General features: G+C 44.0%; 1 protein-coding gene across 2 annotated transcripts in view; it reads right to left on the minus strand.

Moving 5' to 3' along the window:
- VIT (vitrin) overlaps positions 1–20,350 on the minus strand; it is a 125,627-nt gene that overhangs the window by 64,031 nt on the left and 41,246 nt on the right. For both annotated transcript variants that reach the window (XM_010838615.1, XM_010838614.1), the window contains exon 4: positions 9,268–9,424. In XM_010838615.1, the coding sequence (XP_010836917.1) occupies positions 9,268–9,424 (157 nt within the window). The remainder of the gene's footprint in view (positions 1–9,267; positions 9,425–20,350) is intronic.

Consider the following 20,350-nt stretch of genomic DNA (forward strand, 5'->3'; position numbering starts at 1 on the left):
CAGGCAAAAACACTGGAGTGGGTTGCTGTGCCCTCCTCTAGGGGCTTTTCCTGACTCAGGGATGAACCCATGTCTCTTACATCTTCTCCATTGGCAGGCAGGATCTTTACCACTAGCACCACCTGGGAAGCCCACAGTAGGTTCTTGTTGGTTATCTGTTTTGTATACAGTAGTGTGTGTATTCGGAGAAGGCAATGGCACCCCACTCCAGGACTCTCGCCTGGAAAATCCCGTGGACGGAGGAGCCTGGCGGGCTGCAGTCCATGGGGTGGCTAGAGTCGGACACGACTGAGCGATTTCACTTTCACTTTTCACTTCCATGCATTGGAGAAGGAAATGGCAACCCACTCCAGTGTTCTTGCCTGGAGAATCCCAGGGACGGGGAAGCCTGGTGGGCTACCGTCTGTTGGGTCGCACAGAGTCAGACACGACTGAAGCGACTTAGCAGCAGCAGCAGCAGTGTGTATATTAATCGCAAGTTCCTAATTTATACACCCCCCCGACCCGTGTTTTCCCCTTGATAACCATAAATTTGTTTTTGAAATCTGTGACTTGTTTCTGTGAATTTTTTTTTTGTAAATAAGTTCATTTGTATAATTTCTTTTTAGAATTTGCATATAAGGGATATCTTACAATATTTCTCTTTGTCTGACTTCACTCCTGTGAGTCCTGTAAGTCTAATATAAGTGAATGTATGTCCATTCATTCTAAGTCCATCCATGTTGCTGCAAATGGTATTATTTCATTCTTTTTAGTGACTAGTATTCATTGTATATAGGTACCGTATCTTCTTTACCCTTCTGCCAGTGGATATTTAGGTTGCTTCCATATCCTGGCTGTAGTACATAGTGCTGCAATGAACACTAGAGTGCATGTGTCTTTTTGAATTACGGTTTTCTCCAGATACATGCCCAGGAGTGAGATCGCTGGATCGCATTATAGTTCATTTTTACTTTTTTAAGGAACCTCCAAACTGTTCTCCATAGTGGTTGTATCAATTTACATTCCCATCAACAGTGTGGGAGTGTTTCCTTTTCTCCACCAGTGTTTATGGTTTGTAGACTTTTTGATGATGGCCATTCTGACCAGTGTAGATACCTCATTATTGTTTTGATTTGCATTTTTCTGATAATTAGTGATTTAAATATCTTCCCTGGTGGCTCAGATGGTAAAGCGGGAGACCTGGGTTCGATCCCTGGGTCAGGAAGATCCTCTGGAGAAGGAAATGGCAACCCATTCCAGTACTCTTGCCTGGAAAATCCCATGGACAGAGGAGCGTAGTAGGCTACAGTCCATGGGGTCGCAAAGAGTCGGATACGACTGAGCGACTTCACTTCACTTCACCTCACTTCAGGTACTTTTTGGCTATCTGCATGTCTTCTTTGGAGAAATGTCTATTTAGATCTTCTACTCATTTTTGGATTGAGTTGTTTGTTTCTTTGACATAGAGATACATGAGTCATTTTTATATTTTGGAGATTAACACCTTGTCAGTAGCTTTGTTTGCAAATATTTTCTCCCATTCTATGGGTTGTCTTTTCATTCTGTTTATGGTTTCCTTTGCTGTGCAAAAGCTTTTAAATTTAGTTAGCCTTTGTATGTTTATTTTTGCTTTTGTTTTTGTAACTCCAGGAGGTGGATCCAAAAAAGATATTGCTGCAAAGAGTGTTCTGTCTATGGTTCCCTTTAAGAATTTTATAGTGTCTAGCCTTTTAGCTCTTTGAACCACTTTGAGTTTACTTTTGTGTTAAAGAATATTTGTTCTAACTTCATTATTTTATACATAGCTATTTAGTTTTCCCAGCTCTTATTGAAGAGACTGTCTTTTCTCCATTGTATATTCTTGCCTGCTAAATTAATTGACCATAAATGCATGGGTCTATTTCTGGGTTTTCTAGCCTATTCCATTGATTTATATTTCTGTTTTTGCTCCAGTAACATACTTTTTTGATTACTGTCATTTTGTAGTATAGTCAGAACTTGGGGAGCCTAATCCCTCCAGCTGTTTTTCTTTTTCTCTATAAGGTTGGTTCTTAACTTTATTTTCACATGCTATTCTTTTAGTTTTATAAATCTTTAACCATTTTTTCCCATTGACTTTAAAAAAAATTTTAATTGGAAGATAATTATAATATTGTGTTGGTTTCTGCCATACATCAACATGAATCAGCTACAAATTTATTTTTTAAAGTCTTTATTGAAAAAAAAAAGTCTTTATTGATTTTGTTATATTATTATTTCTGTTTTATTATGTTTTGATCTTTTGGCCACAAGGCCTGTGGGATCCCAGGTCCCTGACCAGGGATCAAACCTGCATCCCTTGCATTGGAAGCTGAAGTCTTAACCACTGGACCACCAGGGAAGTCTCCAAATTTTTTTTTAATTGGAGAAAAATAGCTTTATAATGTTGTATTGGTTTCTGCCATACAAAATGAAAATCAGTCATAATTATATATGTATATACGTGTGTGTGTGTGTGTGTATATACCTTACCTCTTGAGCCTCCCTCCCCACCTCTCCCCCCATCACACCTCTCTAGGAATTCACAGAGCACCAGGCTTGGCTCCCTGTGCTATAAAGAAACTTCCCACTAGCTATCTTACAGACGACAGTGTGTGTGTATGTGTGTGTATAAATATACATGTATGTATATCAGTGCTACTTTTTCAATTCATCCCACCCTTCCACCACTGCTGGTTTTCTTTCTCTTTGCGGCCCTATGAACTATGCAGTCCATGGGATTCTCCAGGCCAGAATACTGGAGTGGGTAGCCTTTCCCTTCTCCAGGGGATCTTCCCAACCCAGGGATCAAACCCAGGTCTCCCTCATTGCAGGCAGATTGAGCCAGAAATGTTGAGGTACTTTCCTTCTTTTCCCCCTCTCTGGAGAGTTTTTATCATAAATGTGTGTTGAATTTTGTCAAAAGCTTTTTTTGCATCTATTGAGACAATCATACTGATTTTTATTATTCAGTTTGTTACTATGGTGCATCATACCAGTTGATTTGAGGATACTGAAGAATCTTTACACCCCTGTGATAAATCCCACTTGATCATGGTGGATGATCTTTTTAATGTATTATTTGATTCAGTTTGCTAGTGTTTTGTTGAGTATTTTTGCATCTATGTTCATTAGTGATATTCAGCCACCATCTTTATTTAGAGATATGAAAGCAGGAAGAGCAAGAAAACCTTCACCTTGCAGCCCAACCCCATGTATGGTGCTTCCATCACATGGCCTGGCAGCTGACCTCCAGGTCTAATGTCCTTCTCTTTCATATTACAGGACCTGATCATGCTTCAGATTTCTTCTTTTTAGTTTCTTATATATATATTTATATATATATATACACACACACACATATCAGTTCAGTTCAGTTCAGTTCAGTCACTCAGTCTTGTCCAACTCTTTGCGACCCCATGAATCGCAGCACGCCAGGCCTCCCTGTCCATCACCAACTCCCAGAGTTCACTCAGACTCACGTCCATCGAGTCAGTGGTGCCATCCAGCCATCTCATCCTCTGTCGTCCCCTTCTCCTCCTGCCCCCAATCCCTCCCAGCATCAGAGTCTTTTCCAATGAGTCAACTCTTCGCATGAGGTGGCCAAAGCACTGGAGTTTCAGCTTTAGCATCATTCCTTCCAAAGAACACCCAGGACTGATCTCATTTAGAATGGACTGGTTGAAACTCCTTGCAGTCCAAGGGACTCTCAAGAGTCTTCTCCAACATCACAGTTCAAAAGCATCAATACATATATATGTATGCATATGTATATATATAAAAATGATTATTTAATTTAATCCTTTTTTATTTATTTCTTTTTCCTTCACAAGTTTCTCTTTGATGTCTTAATTGCTACTAGTTCTCCCTGATGTAAAACCTCTTTCCTGACAATTTCCAGTTTGGTTTTGTGTGACATCACAGGATGATTTCAACTATTTGAAAGGGTGGTACAATATTTTTAAAAGCACATTATTCCTTTTATTTTGGGCAAGGGAAGGTGTGTAAGCTAAACTAAACTCATTTAAAAGAGTCCCCAAAGGTTGGAAATTGTTTTAATTTCTAGGATTTTGGAGGTTTTACATCCTGATATGACAGTAACTGACATATTTACCTCTTTGCTTCCACTAAAGCAGGGGCTCCAGTAAGTCATTTCCTTGCCCCAGAGCCTAACATGGCTCCCTTGGGCATCTGTAATTGACAGGATGGGGGAATGAAAAAGTCCTTAGATTTGTTCCTATCAACACCCTTCCTTCTGTACAGGATCGAGTGCTGCCATTTCCTTCCCTCCCACCTCCATGGTGAGTCAACAACTCTCAACACTCAACTTCCTAACAGCTCAAAAGGAAAGAAAGTGATAATAATACTTGACATATAAAATCCTTAATTGCTTTTGAATCATTCCCACTTACGGTATCTCACTGAGTTCTCCCAGCAAACCTACTGGCTGTGGAGCAGAGGGAATGCTGTCATTCCCACTTTACAGAGATAGGGTTAGGAAGGTCGAAGGGTCTTGTGACTCCAGATTTGTAACTTCTCAATTGCAAGGGAGGGATGTGAACCCAAATCTAAGTGACCTGGAATCTTAGGTTTGCCCCACATGGTCACAGTTGCCTCTCAGAGTTCAAAAGCTACAGGCTTCTCCGCACATCAAGCCCCCATCTCGCCTTCACAGCATTGCAACCCTGCCCGCCCTTCTCTGGGGCGCTCTCAGTCAGGGCCCCTCACTCTCCCAGCTGCAGCAAGGCCAGTCCCAGCTTTGCTGACAAACCACAGGATTCCCACTCCCACATTTCTGTTGCTGCTCTCTGCTCTGGAGAACCTGGGAGTCTCCCCAGTGCCTCCTTCTCCATGACGTTGCTACACCACTTCCATGGCTCAGATGGTGAGGAATCTGCCTGCAGTTCAGGAGACGCCGGAGAGATGGGTTTGATCCCTGCTTTTGGGAAGATCCCCTGGAGAAGGGCACGGCAACCCACTCCAGTTTTCTTGCCTAGAGAATTCCATAGACAGAGGACGCTTGTGGGTTACAGTTCAAGGGGTAGCAAAGAGTCAGACACTACTGAGCGACTTTCACTCACTTCACTTCCTAACAATGCCTTTGAATCTTGTCTTTCCATGATGACTCTGATTTTATTTTTATTAATTCCTTGAGTTAACTTTCTGTCTCAAATGGAATGGAAATCTTCTTATGGGACGACACTAGTTTTGCTTCTGTGTTCGAAGGCCTGTCTCTGTGTGGATGCCCCTCATGCTGACTTGTGAAAGCTGGTTGTTAGGTTCGGGATGGTGCCAAGGGGTTCATTTCACAATGGTAGCTTGAAATCAGCCACAGTGGGTGATTATATTACAGACGTTGACAAATCAGCATCTACCCCCTCCTCCTTTTAAGAGGGTTAATTGGTAAACACTGACCAGCACACCACTGGCATGGGCTGACAATTGAAATTATTTTTTAAAAAATTATCCCAATTATCCCATGGTTCCTTATTCATAACTAGTAAATAGAAATAGAAATAGCTCTTTTTATTTTCTCCTGGGGGAAATTTTTCTGTCCCTGGATTTATATTCCATTGTACTGAGGAAATGTGCAAGCAGTCATTCTTGTTTTAAAAGTCAGAAGCACTGTAGCTGCCACTCAGAGGAAGAGGTGCCGAGTTTCGCTTTGCTCAGGCTTTTAAAAAGGGAATGGGGGAAGGCCTGGGGGTCCTTAGGCTGGACTGGGAGGTGGAGATCCCTTGTTGCGGTTATAGAGGACTCCAAACCCAGACTTTGGGAAAGGCATGGACAAAGAACTCTTGTCTTCTCATGAGATTTTCCTGTTGCCTTAAGAGAGAGATCTGATGTGCGTATTTCCAGATATCCTTCTGGAGGAGGCATAGGGTAGGGAGTGGTCTGTCAACTCGAGGAGGTGACAGCTGTCCCAGGGGAGGAATGCACGGGATGCTAGACCACCACAGGAGACACCAGAGGAGGGGGAGAGCCTGAAGGCCTGTGGTTGCACTTGGGACACACTTAGGGGCTCAGAACCAAGGAAGTTTGGAGAACTTATGTCAATAAAACCTCACCTGTATCCTCATTGAGGCGGAGACACTTCATACACATTCTCTGAAAGAGCAAAACCAGTTCTACTCCTTTGCATTCCTCAGACACCCTGCATGATGCTGAACATGGCCTTGAGGGTCACCTCCTCCCTGACCCTCCGGACACTACGATAAGCTGAGGGTCAGCATCGTGGCCTGGAGGAAAGGGGCTGTCCACCACGAGGTCAGGTTTTGCTGGCTGCCATTCTCAAGATGGCATCTGGTCAGAAATCCATGCTTAGCAGGAAGATGGCCTCTTTATTGTCCCATCTCAGAACTCTTCCCCTCTCCCAGGCTTTGGTCCCACTTTAAACACAGAAGTTAGTTCAGGCCAAGACTGAGCCTGAATGTGATGCCTCATATATGTTCATTATCTCTTTGGTTTGAAAGATCAAGGGGATCACTCATGATAAGGCATCTGATTATCATACATTATATGAAAATTAAACCCTTTAAGCTAAATCTGAATTTCTAAACCAAAGTATGCCCTCTCCAGTTTCCCAGTTCTGACTGCATGGGCCTCTGGCAGGACAGTGATGGATGGTCCCTTATGCATTTCCCACTCTTATCCTCTGACTTTAATCCTTCCTTCTGAAAAGAGACCTGTTCTGTTTGTAAAAAACGGAACTGATATAATCCAAAATTCCTATCTCTTTTCCCTTAAGACTTCTATACATCCTCCTTATGGGTAGTGATTCCTTCTTTCCAATCTCCTACTATATCAGCCATTGGTCCAAGAAGTCATGAGGCATTCAGTTGCTCTAGCAGCAAATCTTTTTTGAAACAGCGAAGCTCTTTTCTGCAGTCCCTCTACCCTCATCTATATTCTTCTCAGCAAGTTCCTAGGCTCCACCCCAAATGCTGATATTGCTGAGTCCTGGTTCTTGTCAATGCCATTCCTATTTCCTCCCTAGAGGTGTGTTCATCTGGCATAAAGCCTTTCCCAACTCTAACTACTCCAAAGTCTATAACTTCATCATGTCCTCATGTTGTACATTAAGCAATGCTGGGACCCCTCAGTTCTTATCTAAATGTATCACCTGGGCTCTGGGCTGGAAGCCAGGGGATACAAGTTCTAATCCTGGAAATAACTAGCAATTTAATTAACCTCTCTATGCCTCCCTCTGGGCTTCCCTGGTAGCTCAGATGGTAAAGAATCTGCTTGCAATGCAGGAGGCCCTGTTTTGATCCCTGGGTTGGGATAATCCCCTGGAGAAGAGAATGGCAACCCACTCCAGTATTCTTGCCTGGATAATCCCATGGATGGAGGAGCCTGGTGGGCTACAGTCCATGGGGTTGCAGAGTCAGACACTTTTGACATCCACTTCTGAGAATGTTAACAGCAGCCTCGTAGGGCTGAGGTGATGCAAGGGAGAGGATCTCTGTGTAAGGGGTTACTGTCATTATGAAGACATCTTGTGAGCTCATATGAACTCGTGTGGCTCTGTATTGCACAGGAAACAAGGAAAGGCAAGAGATAGACAGCAAATGCCAGAGGAATCAAGTGTCAACCCGGAAAAATACAAGCAGGCCTAGGATAGGCTCAGCCTCTACAGAAGATATCAGTGTCTACACAAACACAAACCAGAGTGTGCTGATGGTGTTGGTGGAGCTGTGAGGGCATGCACACATGTGTTAGCATGTGTGTGAGCACATATGTGTGTTCAAACACAGGTAGGAGGCATGAGTGTTTGAACAAGTGATCCTGTGGGGGCAAGCATAAGTGTGTGTGTATTCACGTGTAGATTTGCATATTGCCTTGCTGCACAAAATTGATGTCAGTGTGAAAGCAAAATATTTTTATTTCATAGTTTGGAGTTAAGAAGTAGAATTTGGTGTTTGTTTCTTTAATGTTCCTCTATTTATCCTTAGTAGAGCTTTTGTATTGAAGAAGGAAATAGCAACCCACTCCAGTGTTCTTGCCTGGAGCATCCCAGGGACGGGGGAGCCTGGTGGGCTGCCGTCTATAGGGTCGCACAGAGTCGGACACGACTGAAGCGACTTAGCAGCAGCAGCAGCAGCAGCAGAGCTTTTGTGTTCCCTCTCCCATTGAAAAACCAGGTAGCTCTTCATCTCTGTGTGCCGATGGGAAAAGGAGTATGGCTGACAAAGTCTATTAGTAACTCTTAAGTCTTATTTTAGGCAGAGATTTTTTTCATTGCTTCTGCAAATTTTAGCGAGGCTACTGCCTAGAGACCTTGAAAGGGAATGAATTTTAGTCCCTCCTCTCTCTGGCAGAGATACAACTGAAGGATCAAGTGACTGGCTTGCAAATAAAGAAAAGCGAAAAGATGCCACAGGCTTGAATAAGTAAGAAACTTCAGCCAGTATCTGGCAGCCAAGCCCAAACTTTAGAGCTGCATCTCAAAGCAGTGCTGGGTAGTGAATAGAAGCGGGAGTACTGATTTGAGTTTGAATCCCCATTCTGATACTTTTCAATGATGTGGCTTTAGAAAGGCTATTCAACCTCTCTTCACCTTTAAGAGGTGGATAACAGTGGTAGATAGCACACAGGGGAGTTGTGGGGGCTGAATTAGACAACACAGGTAGAGAGCTGGACATCCACCCACCAGCCTTATTATCAAACATATTCAGTAAACATACCTTCCCCTGTGTTTTGACTCCACGCCTAAGTGAAAGAGGTGTGAGGCTTCTGCAAAGGTCATGCCTGCCTGCCTCATTTAGGCAGTGACACAGTCATGCTTCCTTCTTCCTGGATCCCAAACCAACAGCTGACCAGTCAGGACCACTGTCCCCCTCCTTTTCACTGTTTCCGGTTCCCATTTGTCTCCAGCCATCAACGAGAGCTGTGACATTTCTTCTCTAAACCTCTGGGCCTTCCTTAGTCACGTCCCTATTATTTCCTTGCTCAGCACATACAGGTAGAAAATATTTTTTTACATCATCAAGAACTTTGGTTTCTTCGTTGTGAGCACAAAAGAGTAGGATTCTCCTCCCCTCTCACTCATGTGTAAAGAGAAGTCAGTTCTTTCTAGAGAGATTTGCAAGGAGATCCAGGGCCATGAACAGGTTCTGGGTCATCCTCTGGGATGGGGCTGCTAGATAAAACACAGAATGCTCATTTAGAGTTGTCCATTTTTGTTTGCTAATCAGGCAGCCCTGCGCCCGGGGCTCCCCGCCCACACCCTGGCGGCTCGTTCTTAAGTAACTCAGCGTTGCCTACCTGTGAACTGCAGCGCCGCACACGCTGGAATAGGAAGCGTAGACGTCAGCGCCGTAAACGTGGTACCTGGGGTCTTGGCATCCTGGTGGACACTTCACAATGAACTCGACGTTCGTTATCTTCCCAGCTCTCACATCACAACTGATCTGAGGCACAGCTGGGAATGCAAAATGAAGTCAAGATTACACCTTGTGGTAGCAGCTTATATATGGGGTGACTGTTAGGTTATAATTATTCATTTACTTGATCTCTAAAAGCCAGAACCTGGGCTGATCCTGGATCCCCTCTGTATAATGAAAGCAGAGAGGTAATTAGGACGTTCCTCAGGCCAAAAGAGCAATCTCTGTCCGTTGCATTTAACCTGCTGAGAGCAAGAACAAGAGGCTCATTCCTGTGCTTAATCGAACAATTAATTAATTGGAGTAGAGAACTCTGGGAAAAGACCCAACTCCAGTGGCCAGAAATGTCAGTGTGAGTCCACAGCTGGAGAATACTGCTTTTTCAGATGCTCCGGAGCTAGCCCAGGAAAAGAGGAAATGCTCAGAAAACCTCGCAGGAGGAAGGAAAGGTATTCGGGAAGGGCGAGTTAGAGAGCATGGGCTTTGCGGCGGGACTGGCTAGGAAAAGGTGGGCCTACTGCAGCCGAGACCCCAGCTGCGGGGAGCACAGGGATGGGCAGGGCCAGGCAGGAGGAGGCAGCTTGAGTGCGTGTGTTCTGTGAACGAGGTGGGACTCGTTGGAGAGTTTTTGACCTGGGGAGATAGGTAATGAAAGTGATCTTTTGTCTTGGTCCTTGAGGCTGGGTCCTAGCTCCAGGGTCAAGGTAGGAGTCATCTTTCCTCCTCTTCCTCAAGGCTCAGTGGAAAGCTGGGGACTGCCCTATTGGGCATCCTGGGGAAGCCCATTCATTCAGCCTCCCTCCTCTTGGGCCTCGTGACGCCATAGCCAGCCTAGCAGTAGTCAGTTGGCAAGGCTGCTGGAGCCCCAAACTTGCTTAGGGATAAGATGGTGTAGATGCTGTATTGGAAGTACCTAAAAGGGGGGTGTGGCTGTGTCTTCCCTGAAAAAAATTTCCCTCCAAAACTCCTGGATGAAAAGGCCTCCTAGAGGATGCCCAGGAGCTAGGAATGTATTCTCTAGAAGAGATTCTGAAACACAAACAACCGTTCAAAGAGTAAGCAGGAGGGAACTGGAAACCACCAGATGCGAGAGCTGCCTGGCAGAGCATTTGGAGGCAAGTCACAAGTAGGACTGAGCAAGAACTGAAGGGGAGGTTTCTATGGAGTCTTCTTTTTTTTGCTAAAAAGAACTTTCTAGTAAATGAAGTTGCCCTTGAAGGAAGGGGCAGGCAGGGACTGGACAGTTGAAGATGGCCATGATGTCTCCACTGGGTGGGCGGTGGAAAGAAAGCCCCGCCCAGTGGTAAGAGTCAGTGATTACAAACATAGATTCCGGATCTCTGCCAGGCCACCCATCCTCTAACTGGGTTACTGAGATGCTCTCAGAGTTGTTAATGGTTTCCAGCTGTATCCAAAATGTCCTTTTTTTTTTTTTTAACTCTTTTGTACCTGAATGGATCAGAGCTGTGTTTCCTTCAGACTGGAGAGAGGACTGAAGTTAGAGCTCCCGCTCTTTTCCTAAACACCCCTCCCAGACAGTCCTGGCCACACAGGGCTGGGCCAGCATGGAAGTCCTCCTGGGAGCCCGGGGGCTGAGTGTGATCACAGGCTAAAACAATTTGTGGTCCCCATGGAGGAGGGGAGCGCCGCGCTTAAAATGGTTTTGTGGTTTCATTCTCCCCACCACAGGCTGCTTCCTCTCCAGTTATTTTCTTTTTATCTTCCATTCTTTTAAACCCCGATACTCAAGGCTGCGTGGACTATTTTGAGTCTTGGAGCACTGTTTTAAAGAGACAATTTGAGGATGGAAGATGCCTGAGTAGCCTCTCCTTAAACTGGTTAATTGTGGGATCACTGGGTGTATAACTAAATGCGTTCAACTCTCCTCCCTTCCGCAGATCACTGCCCCATTCCTGAATGCAGCTCCTCCCTTGGATGCAAAGAAAAGGAAAGCATTCCCTCTTGGCTCTTAGTTGTGTGAAGTAGGAAGTGACAGCTCTGTGCCTTGGGATTCCATGTGGGCGTGACTTTGGCATCTTGAGGTTTTGGACCTCCTGGAAGGCCAACCCAGCTCTTCTGGAGTTGTAAATGGGGTGCTACGGAGAAGCTTGTTGCGTGAGTGTCATACAGTGATCGAACCTACAGCAAGACAGGTGCACAGGCAGTAGAATTTTCCATGAAATAGTTGGCTTAAAATGACAAGGGGGAAAGTGTCACATGGGAATATTTTGCTTCCTGCTCATCAATTCCCACCCTCAACTAGCCCCTTCCTTTGAGGGGAATTTGTTTTGTTTTGCTTTCACAAAGGCCTGGGGCAGTCCCTTCAATAAGATCTTCTGCTTTATCTGCATCCAGTTGGATTAGCAATTGGTGAATTAGTTCACCCCACGATAGTGGGAGGGGGGATAAAATGAAATCAAGTATGTACGCTCATGTACTTTGGAAGATGTACCGTTCACTGTCCCCTGAGCCTTACTTGCCAAATCAGTGCCTCCCTGCTCCCTTCAGACCTGAGGCAGACGCTTCTCGAGCTGCCTTAATTTTGACTTCTCCTCTGAAGGAAGGATTATTTCCACACTTGTGAGAGGAAACACAAAGATAGATGAAAATGAACCTAAACAACAGAGGAGAAGGAGAGAAAAGGAAGACTTCTGGGAAGGCATGTGGGATCTGCCCAGACTAGGGGTCAAACCTGTGTGTCCTGCATTGGCAGGTGGATTCTTTACCCGTGAGCCACCAGGGAAGCCCCCATCCTGTACATAGTAATTTGCCTCTGCTAACTATCATCTGTAAAGTGGGATAGTTCAAAAGTATGCAGAGGAAATCCAGAGATAAATCATTTCATTTGGGCCTTAAGTGGATGGATGGAAGATTCTTAGAAGGTTGCAAGAAAACAGACTGCTTCACAAATAACTGGGAAAATACTGTAAAGGAATAAACTGTGGTTTCCATATACTCAGAGAGTGGTCAAAAAGATGCAAATGCCTGCTTCTTGTTGGCTGGATTTAGATATCACATTTTCCAATGATTTTGGCCATCAGTCTGAAATTATAATTAGCTCACTCTCTCCAGCTTAATTTTCTGTACAAATTGAACAAATATTTGACCTTTAGACATGCTTTGTCATTGCACCCTGTTCTTCCAATGTGCTTGATTATTTGTGCTTGATTTCACTCCTTTCTGAGTGTACTTTTGTGAGTGGAAGTGAGAGAACCCTGGGCTGAAGTTACAGAGCTCCTGGGGAAGCCCAGAACTACTCGAGTGGAAGCTGCTCAGAGACCTGTTTCCTGGCCATTTCTTCTGCTCCCACCTCATATGATTCCTTAAGGTTACCTCCCCTTCTCAGGGCTGTTATCATTTTCTCGAGGGAACTCACATGAGGGCATCTCAGAATCTGTTCTTCCCAGAGGACCTTGGCACTAGACACAGGGAAAAGAGAACCATTTGCAACCCAGATGGCAAGAACTTAAGATAACTTTTAGATGTTGTTCTCTGAGGCAATGGTCTGCTGTACTGATCTCAGAAGCAAAACAGGTACTGTCTGAGCCTCCACTTTCATGCAACATTGGGATCTTAGAGGCACAACTGCAGATATTTCTGCTCTAAGTTGGGTTTTCTGCCTGACCTAATAATAGAGTGATTATTGGATGATGTCACATACAATAAGCCAATGATGTAGAGGCCAAATCAAACTCTATAATCTCCTGATTATTTTCCATTCATCTTTTCTGTGAATGTGGTTTTCCAGGCAAACCACATCGCTTCGGGAAAACAAATTTCATCAATTAGAGAAGGCTGTTATAAGCTTGCCTCCTGGCTGTTAATGAGAAAGAATTATTATAACATAAAAGCACTTATGCATAAGCAGTTTTGATCTGAAACTTAATTTTGTCGGATTGTGATATTCAACTAGAGTAAAATTCTATTTTTAAGAAAATCATGCAACAACGTTAATGAAACAAAATGACCACCAAATAAAATTTTAAGATGAAAGCTTCCTTCTCCTTGATCCTGACACCAGTGACCAGATCATGTTAATTCTTCCTTGGCAGCAAATTCTCCTGCAAAGATTCTTTTCCGTTTTGCTTAAACAGTCTTTGACTATGTTGAATCTTTTTTTTAAAAAAATCTATGTTCCTGAAGTATAGTTGGTTTAAAATGTCATGTTAATTTCTGTTGTACGGCAAAGTGACTCAGTTATACATATATATATATATATTCTTTTCAATTATCATTTCTCACAGGATATTGAGTATAGTTCTCTGTGCTATATGGGAGGACCTTACTATTTATCCATCCCGTACATAATCGTTTTTTAAATTTTTTATGTATGTATTCAGGCTGCACTGGGTCTTTGTTGCTGCCTGGGCTCTGCCCTGGTTGCGGTGAGTGAGGGCTACTCTCCGGTTATGTACTCAGGCTTCTTGCTGTGGTGGCTTCTCCTGTGGAGTACTTGCTTAGTTTCCCTGAGGCATGTGGCACCTTCCCAGACTAGGGATCAAACCCACGTCTCCTGCATTGGCAGGCGGACTCTTTACCAGTGAGCCAACAGGGAAGCCGCCATCCTATACATAATAGTTTGCACCTGCCAACCCCAAATGCCCAGTCCTTCCCTCACTCACCTCCTCCCTCTTGGCAAGTGCAAGTCTCTTTTCCATCTCTGTGAGTCTGTTTCCATTTCACTGATAAGTTCATTTGTGTTGTATTTGAGATTCCACATATGGGTGATATCTATGATATCTGTCTTTCTCTGTCTGACTTACTTCACTTAGGGTGATAATCTCTACATCCATCCATGTTGCTGCAAATGACATTATTTTCCTCTTTTTATGGCTGAGTAGTATTCCATTATATATATAGGGACACACCACATTTTCTCTATCCATTCATCTATTGGTGGACATTTAGGTTGTTTGCATATTTTGGCTATTGTAAATTGTGCTGCTATGAATGTAGGGATGCATGTATCTTTTTCAATTACAATTTTGTCCAGATATATACCCAGGAGTGTGACTGCTAGATGACCATGTTGAATCTCTGGTCAAAAGCTATCAGTACCTTTTTGCTGCCTTTAGGAAAAATTCCAAAATCTTTAAGGCCTTTCCATAGTCCCCTCCATGGGGAGTGTTGGGGGTTAAATAAGTATTTTCCCCTTTGTATAAAAGATTTCTCAGGATGCAACAGTTGAGGGAAACCTAGGATATATGATGAAAATGGTTTATAAAGACAAAGCTAGTCACAGACACTTGCCTCAATAAACAAATCCAAGCTCCAGCTCTAAGCATGTCAAAAAGCCTGTAAAGATTGGTCCTTCTAGCCAGTGTTTTTGTCAGCCTTGAGAAAACACCTTCATCCATATACCTCAGATAAAAGAGTGATTGAATGACAGAGGTTAATATGCCTGTGGTGACACAGCTTTTGGGCAATTGCAGAAATTTGTATGTCTAAAAATAACCTACTCTTTAAAAAATTTTTGGCTGCACCACAAGGCATATGAGAGCTTAGTTCCCTGACCAGGGATAGAACCTGTTGCCTGCAGTGTGGGGTGTGGAGTCTGGAGTGTGGAGTCTTAACCACTGGACCGCCAGGGCTGTCCCTAAAAGTAACCCACTTTTAATTTAGAAAGGACTGTAATAAATAATTTTCACTTGACTCTTACAAAACTCTGAGAGGCATGTTGTCCTTATTTTCCAGAGAGAGAAGTTTGCTTGTTCAAGCTCAGGTGCCAAGTAGCAGAGCCAGGTCCTGAACCTGCGCCCTGGGGCTCCAGGCACATAGCTTTGCCAGCTCCACTTGGTTGCTTCTCCCACTACTGAAGAGAAGAAGCTAAATTGTTGCCTCCCTGCTCTAATCCTGCAAGGCTTTTCTGAACTTAAAGATCATTGGCAACCACTAGTGGGTGAATACAGGAAATGTCTTGTTAATAGGTTGTCTGTGTGGGTGTGTTAGTGTGCATTTGTGTGTATCTGTACACAGCTGTGCATTTATCGCGAACACTTGCAAGGCAACTCTTCTAGTGCAATTTTCCTTGCATTCTTTTTGGCATCCTACTCCAGTACTCTTGCTTGGAAAATCCTGTGAATGGAGGAGCCTGGATGGCTGCAGTCCATGGGGTCGCTGAAGGTCGGACATGACTGAGTGACTTCACTTTGACTTTTCACTTTCATGCATTGGAGAAGGAAATGGCAACCCACTCCAGTGTTCTTGCCTGGAGAATCCCAGGGACGGGGGAGCCTGGTGGGCTTCCGTCTATGGGGTCGCACAGAGTCAGACACAACTGAAGCGACTTAGCAGCAGCAGTAGCAGCAGTGGGTGAATACAGGAAATGTCTTGTAAATAGGTTGTCTGTGTGAGTGTGTTAGTGTGCATTTGTGTGTATCTGTACACATCTGTGCATTTATCCCAAACACTTGCAAGGCAACTCTTCTAGTGCAATTTTCCTTGCATTCTTTGTCTATTATTTCTGAGGATTGCCATAGTAAAATTTATTCAACTAAAATTCTGTAGCAGAGAGTTGGCCTTCTTTTTCACCTACACACCAGAAGGAGGACTAGAAGTTAATCCACGTCCTTTTTCATGGTTTGAGAGAGGGCACAGGCACGAGTCTGTGTGAAGACACTTGTGTTGGAACCAAGTGTGTTCTTGGTACCAACACCTAAAGAGCAAGAAAACATTGGGGGTTACTTACCAGTTGCTGCAGCTGACAACATATGAGCTCAGTGAGGAAGCTGTGTGTGTGCTATACCAAATCCTACACTCACAGAGGCGTATGTCTTCAATAGCTCCAATACTATCAATAACCGAGTCCCAGAACAGTTACCGGAGAAGGCAATGGCACCCCACTCCAGTACTCTTGCCTGGAAAATCCCATGGACTGAGGAGCCTGGTAGGCTGCAGTCCGTGGGGTCACTAAGAGTCGAACACGACTGAGCGACTTTACTTTCACTTTTCACTTTCATTGGAGAAGGAAATGGCAACCTGCTCCAGTGTTCTTGCCTGGAGAATCCCAGGGATGGGGGAGCCTTGTGGGTTGCCGTATATGGGGTCGCACAGAGTTGGACACGACTTAGCAGTAGCAGCACCAGCAGCAGAACAGTTACCTCCTCATACTGAGGTAGTACCTCTGGGAATTATCCACCCCTTCAAGGTCGATTGCAAAAATAGTTCCATGCTTTACATGGTATTAAGGTTAACTTACTGGAGAGAACTGAGTAAAAGGTAATACATTTCACCCCAAGCTAAGACTATTTCAACAGAGTCCAGTATAATGGAAATATTTCAGAATGTGGTTTCACTGCCTGCAGGGAATATCTTGCTGTTATTTATCTTGCAGACTGTTATCTTCATCATGTAGATTTCCTGCTCAGAACACTCTCAGTGTCCCCACCCTCTAAAGAATGGCAAAGAACAAAGCTTCTCAGACTGACATTACCTAGTCCTAATCCATCTTCCAGCTGCATCTCCCATGATGCCCCAACAGTCAAGCCAAATCATGCCACTCACTATTTCCCGATGCCATCTCACTCATGATGTATGGAAAGCCTAGAAAGCCTTCCCACCTATCTCTGGCTGTAAAATTCCATTGATTTTTCATGTCCTATCTCAAATACTCCTTCAAGAAACCAGTATGAATCCTATCATATGTGTGTGCTAAGTCTTTTCAGTCATGTCTGACTCTCTGTGACCCCATGGACTGTGGCCCACCAAGCTCCTCTGTCCATGGGATTCTCCAGGCAAGAGTACTGGGGTGAATTGCCATGCCCTCCTCCAGGAGATCTTCCTGACCCAGGGATCGAACCCAAGTCTTTGATGCCTTCTGCATTGGCAGGTGAGTTCTTTACCACTGATGTCCCCTGGGAGCCCTTTGAATCCTATTGTAGTCCCCTTATTATTCTTTTGTAGCATTTACCACATTTTGCTTTATTTTATAGTGTTTTGTTTCACTGCTGTTGTTCTATTTCATTCTGCTGTTTATCCATTCATCCAGCAAATACCTAATGAGCACTAATTATGAGTTCATGGTGATTTTGATCTAGTTGAAAAGACAGATTACATATATATATACACATATATATTTTTTAAAGCTCTTATAATAAAGTGCAGTAAGTCAACAGTAGAGGAAGTGTAGCGTACCCTGGAGCCATGTAAACTGGTTTTTGGTGTGTTGGCAGTGGCTGTTGGGTCCAGGAAGGCTTTCCTGTGCACAATTTTATTTTACCCTATGTGAGATCGGGTGCTCAGTAAAGTCAGAGACTTTGCAGAATGGGCAGGCAATAATGTTTTGGAGTTAATCATCACCACTCTCACCTGGGTAACACTATCTCATCTGACCCCACTTTAGACTAAGTCCGATGCTTCTGGGGCTCTCCTGGGGCTTCCTTACACGTAGAAATGCTATGGAAGAGATTTTGCAACTTAAAAGCTTTTCTCTCTCTAGCATAGGAACTCTGCCAGTCAGGGACTTTGCTAGAGCTGTTCCCCATAACTTATGGGGAAAAGTATGATGTGTTTATTACAGTATGGACTAAAAAGCTCATAAGTTGAAGAGAAAGCCTTTTTTGAAGGTGAAATCTACACATAAATGAAGTTAATCCTTAAAATCCACAAGGTATCTTGACTACTTTAGGAGAAGAGTTTCATGAACATAATTAAATCCTTCAACCTTTATTTGTAGTCTTCAACGATCAAGAAAAAATGCAACCGCATTTTGGCCATTTGTTAGAAACTGTGTGACTAGGTTTATGCTGATTAAATATGTCAGTGACGTGCCTGTGGGTAAGGTTGGATCTATGGCTCCAAAACGTAGCAGGAAAATGAGAGCCTTGAAAAAGTCACCTGTGTAAAAAACTTGATAAAACTCTCATTTTGTTCAGAATGGTAAACTTTACTCGGCACCATACAGCAGGTTAATTTACTAAGACATTTGTGTGCGTGTGCTCAGTCATGTCTGACTGTGCAACCTCACGGACTGTAGCCTGCCAGGCTCCTTTGTCCATGGGATTTCCCAGGCGAGACCACTGGAGTGAGTTGCCATTTCCTTCTTCATATTCACATGCTTATTTTTATTGTATTTTCCCCTCTTACTGTTCCAAGGAGGTAGTCAGATTTTTGTGTTCTCCTATTTGGGGCTCATGGTTGCAAGAGAGAGGGCAGGGGTCACCTGGCAACCCTCCCTCAAGGCTTTGGGAATTAGGTACTCTAAATCCTTCTTGTTTGAGGGATTAGGCTTGGCCAGTCCAAAGAGTGATGGAGAGAAAATGACCATCCACGACTGGGAGGTGGGAGTGAGCGGGTAGGTCCCAGTAAGGGAAAGGCCTCTGTTCCCTAACAGTTGCCTTGGGTGAGCATCACTTTGGGACAATACCTGGGGTGGTGCCCCTCTGGGTAGAACCTTAGGCATGAGGCTTCCCCACATTTCCAAGATCCCACCATTTATGAAACAGTTGAGCTATTCAGCTTCTAGGAGTAACGTGGGTTTGGACACTGAGCAGTGCAGGGGCCCTCCCTGAATGCTGTAGATTGTACAAGGCTCCCGAGGACTGGAGCTGGGCAGGAGGAAGCCCACTCATGAGGGAATTTTAATATCTCAGCCCTTGGCAATTGGCAGTTTGGAATCAGACTTGATTTGATTTATAAAGTAAGGTCATGTGATAAGCCAAGTGACAGAAGAAAATTGTACCCAATACAGCTCTGTACATGACAGCAAAATGCTGGCCTGGAATGAATGGTCATACGTGAGTGGGAGGAGCAGGGCTGCAAGAACTAGTTCCACTGTTTTTATCTTTGCTTTCCCTTCTGTAAAACCCCCATGTGAGATTATTTTCAACACGTACTACCTTCTTGGTCCAAAGGTCCGCCAATGAAGCTGAGCAACATCCAAAGGGGCCCCTGGGAGGCGATGGGTAGACCAAAGAAATGGAAGAAAAAAGAATTGAGAAGAAAAAGAAATGAGAAAGCCGAGGAAGTAAGGAGAGAAAGTGACAATTACCTAAAGTAACGGTAACCCTCTGCAGAGACAGGAGATACACAAGTGTGGCCCAAGGTCTCAGGCCAAGTCAAAGGAAGAAACTCCTTTCCCCACATTTCCTCTATTGTCCCACATCTCTTTTATTTCCTATTTGGTCAGCACTTGATTATCTTAGCACCTCATCTGCTTCTAAACAACAGATATTGGGTTAACCAAAAAAAGTCATTCGGGTTTTTCCATAAGATGGTACAGAAAAATCCAAATGAACTTTTTGGTCAACCAGATACTTCATTCCTAAATTCTGGCTAGTCTGGGACAAGGCACTGGGAAGGCATCTGGGCTTGAGCCTCACAGAGACCTGAATTTCAGATCCGGCTCTGCCAACTCATGGCACCATGTCTGATCACTAGATCTTCAGGAGCAGAAAGTAGTTCTACATGCAAATTGGTGTCAGTAAACTGTCCACTGAGCAAAACTCTCAGATGACCTCTCCCTTGTTATCTTACCTTGAGCCCTCTGGGTGGTGAAGATTTTTAGTCCTGAATAAACACTGGGGAGAACTGAGGGTGGGCCAGGAGAGAAACGGAGTGCACTGAAAGAACCGTGGTTTCACATTTGCGTCTATAAGCAGCCCTGACCTTATGTGCATCTAATCTAGTGTCTCTCAGATTTCACCAGGCATCAGAGTGCAAGGTCTCCAGACTTCTGATCCTTAGATACTTAGCTCCAGAAGGAGCTTAGGGCTCTCTGGGTATACAAAGACACAGCAGGTACATGCATTTGTCTTTCCTGGAATTAAGATAAGTTGTAATTGTTCTGTCTTCCACTTCACTGTTGGTGTGAAATTCTGTCGAGACTTGGTAGGTACTTTCATCCTATCTGTAGACACATGTCTATGTGTAGTACTGACTCACTAATATATTGTGTTCTCGCTCTTCTCTCTTCATATATTTGGAAGGGATTTTGTTGCTTTTTGCTGGCAGGATTGTTTTACTTC

The sequence above is a fragment of the Bison bison genome, unplaced genomic scaffold (assembly GCF_000754665.1).
Source record: "Bison bison bison isolate TAMUID 2011002044 unplaced genomic scaffold, Bison_UMD1.0 scf7180017864100, whole genome shotgun sequence".
NCBI lineage: Eukaryota > Metazoa > Chordata > Mammalia > Artiodactyla > Bovidae > Bison > Bison bison.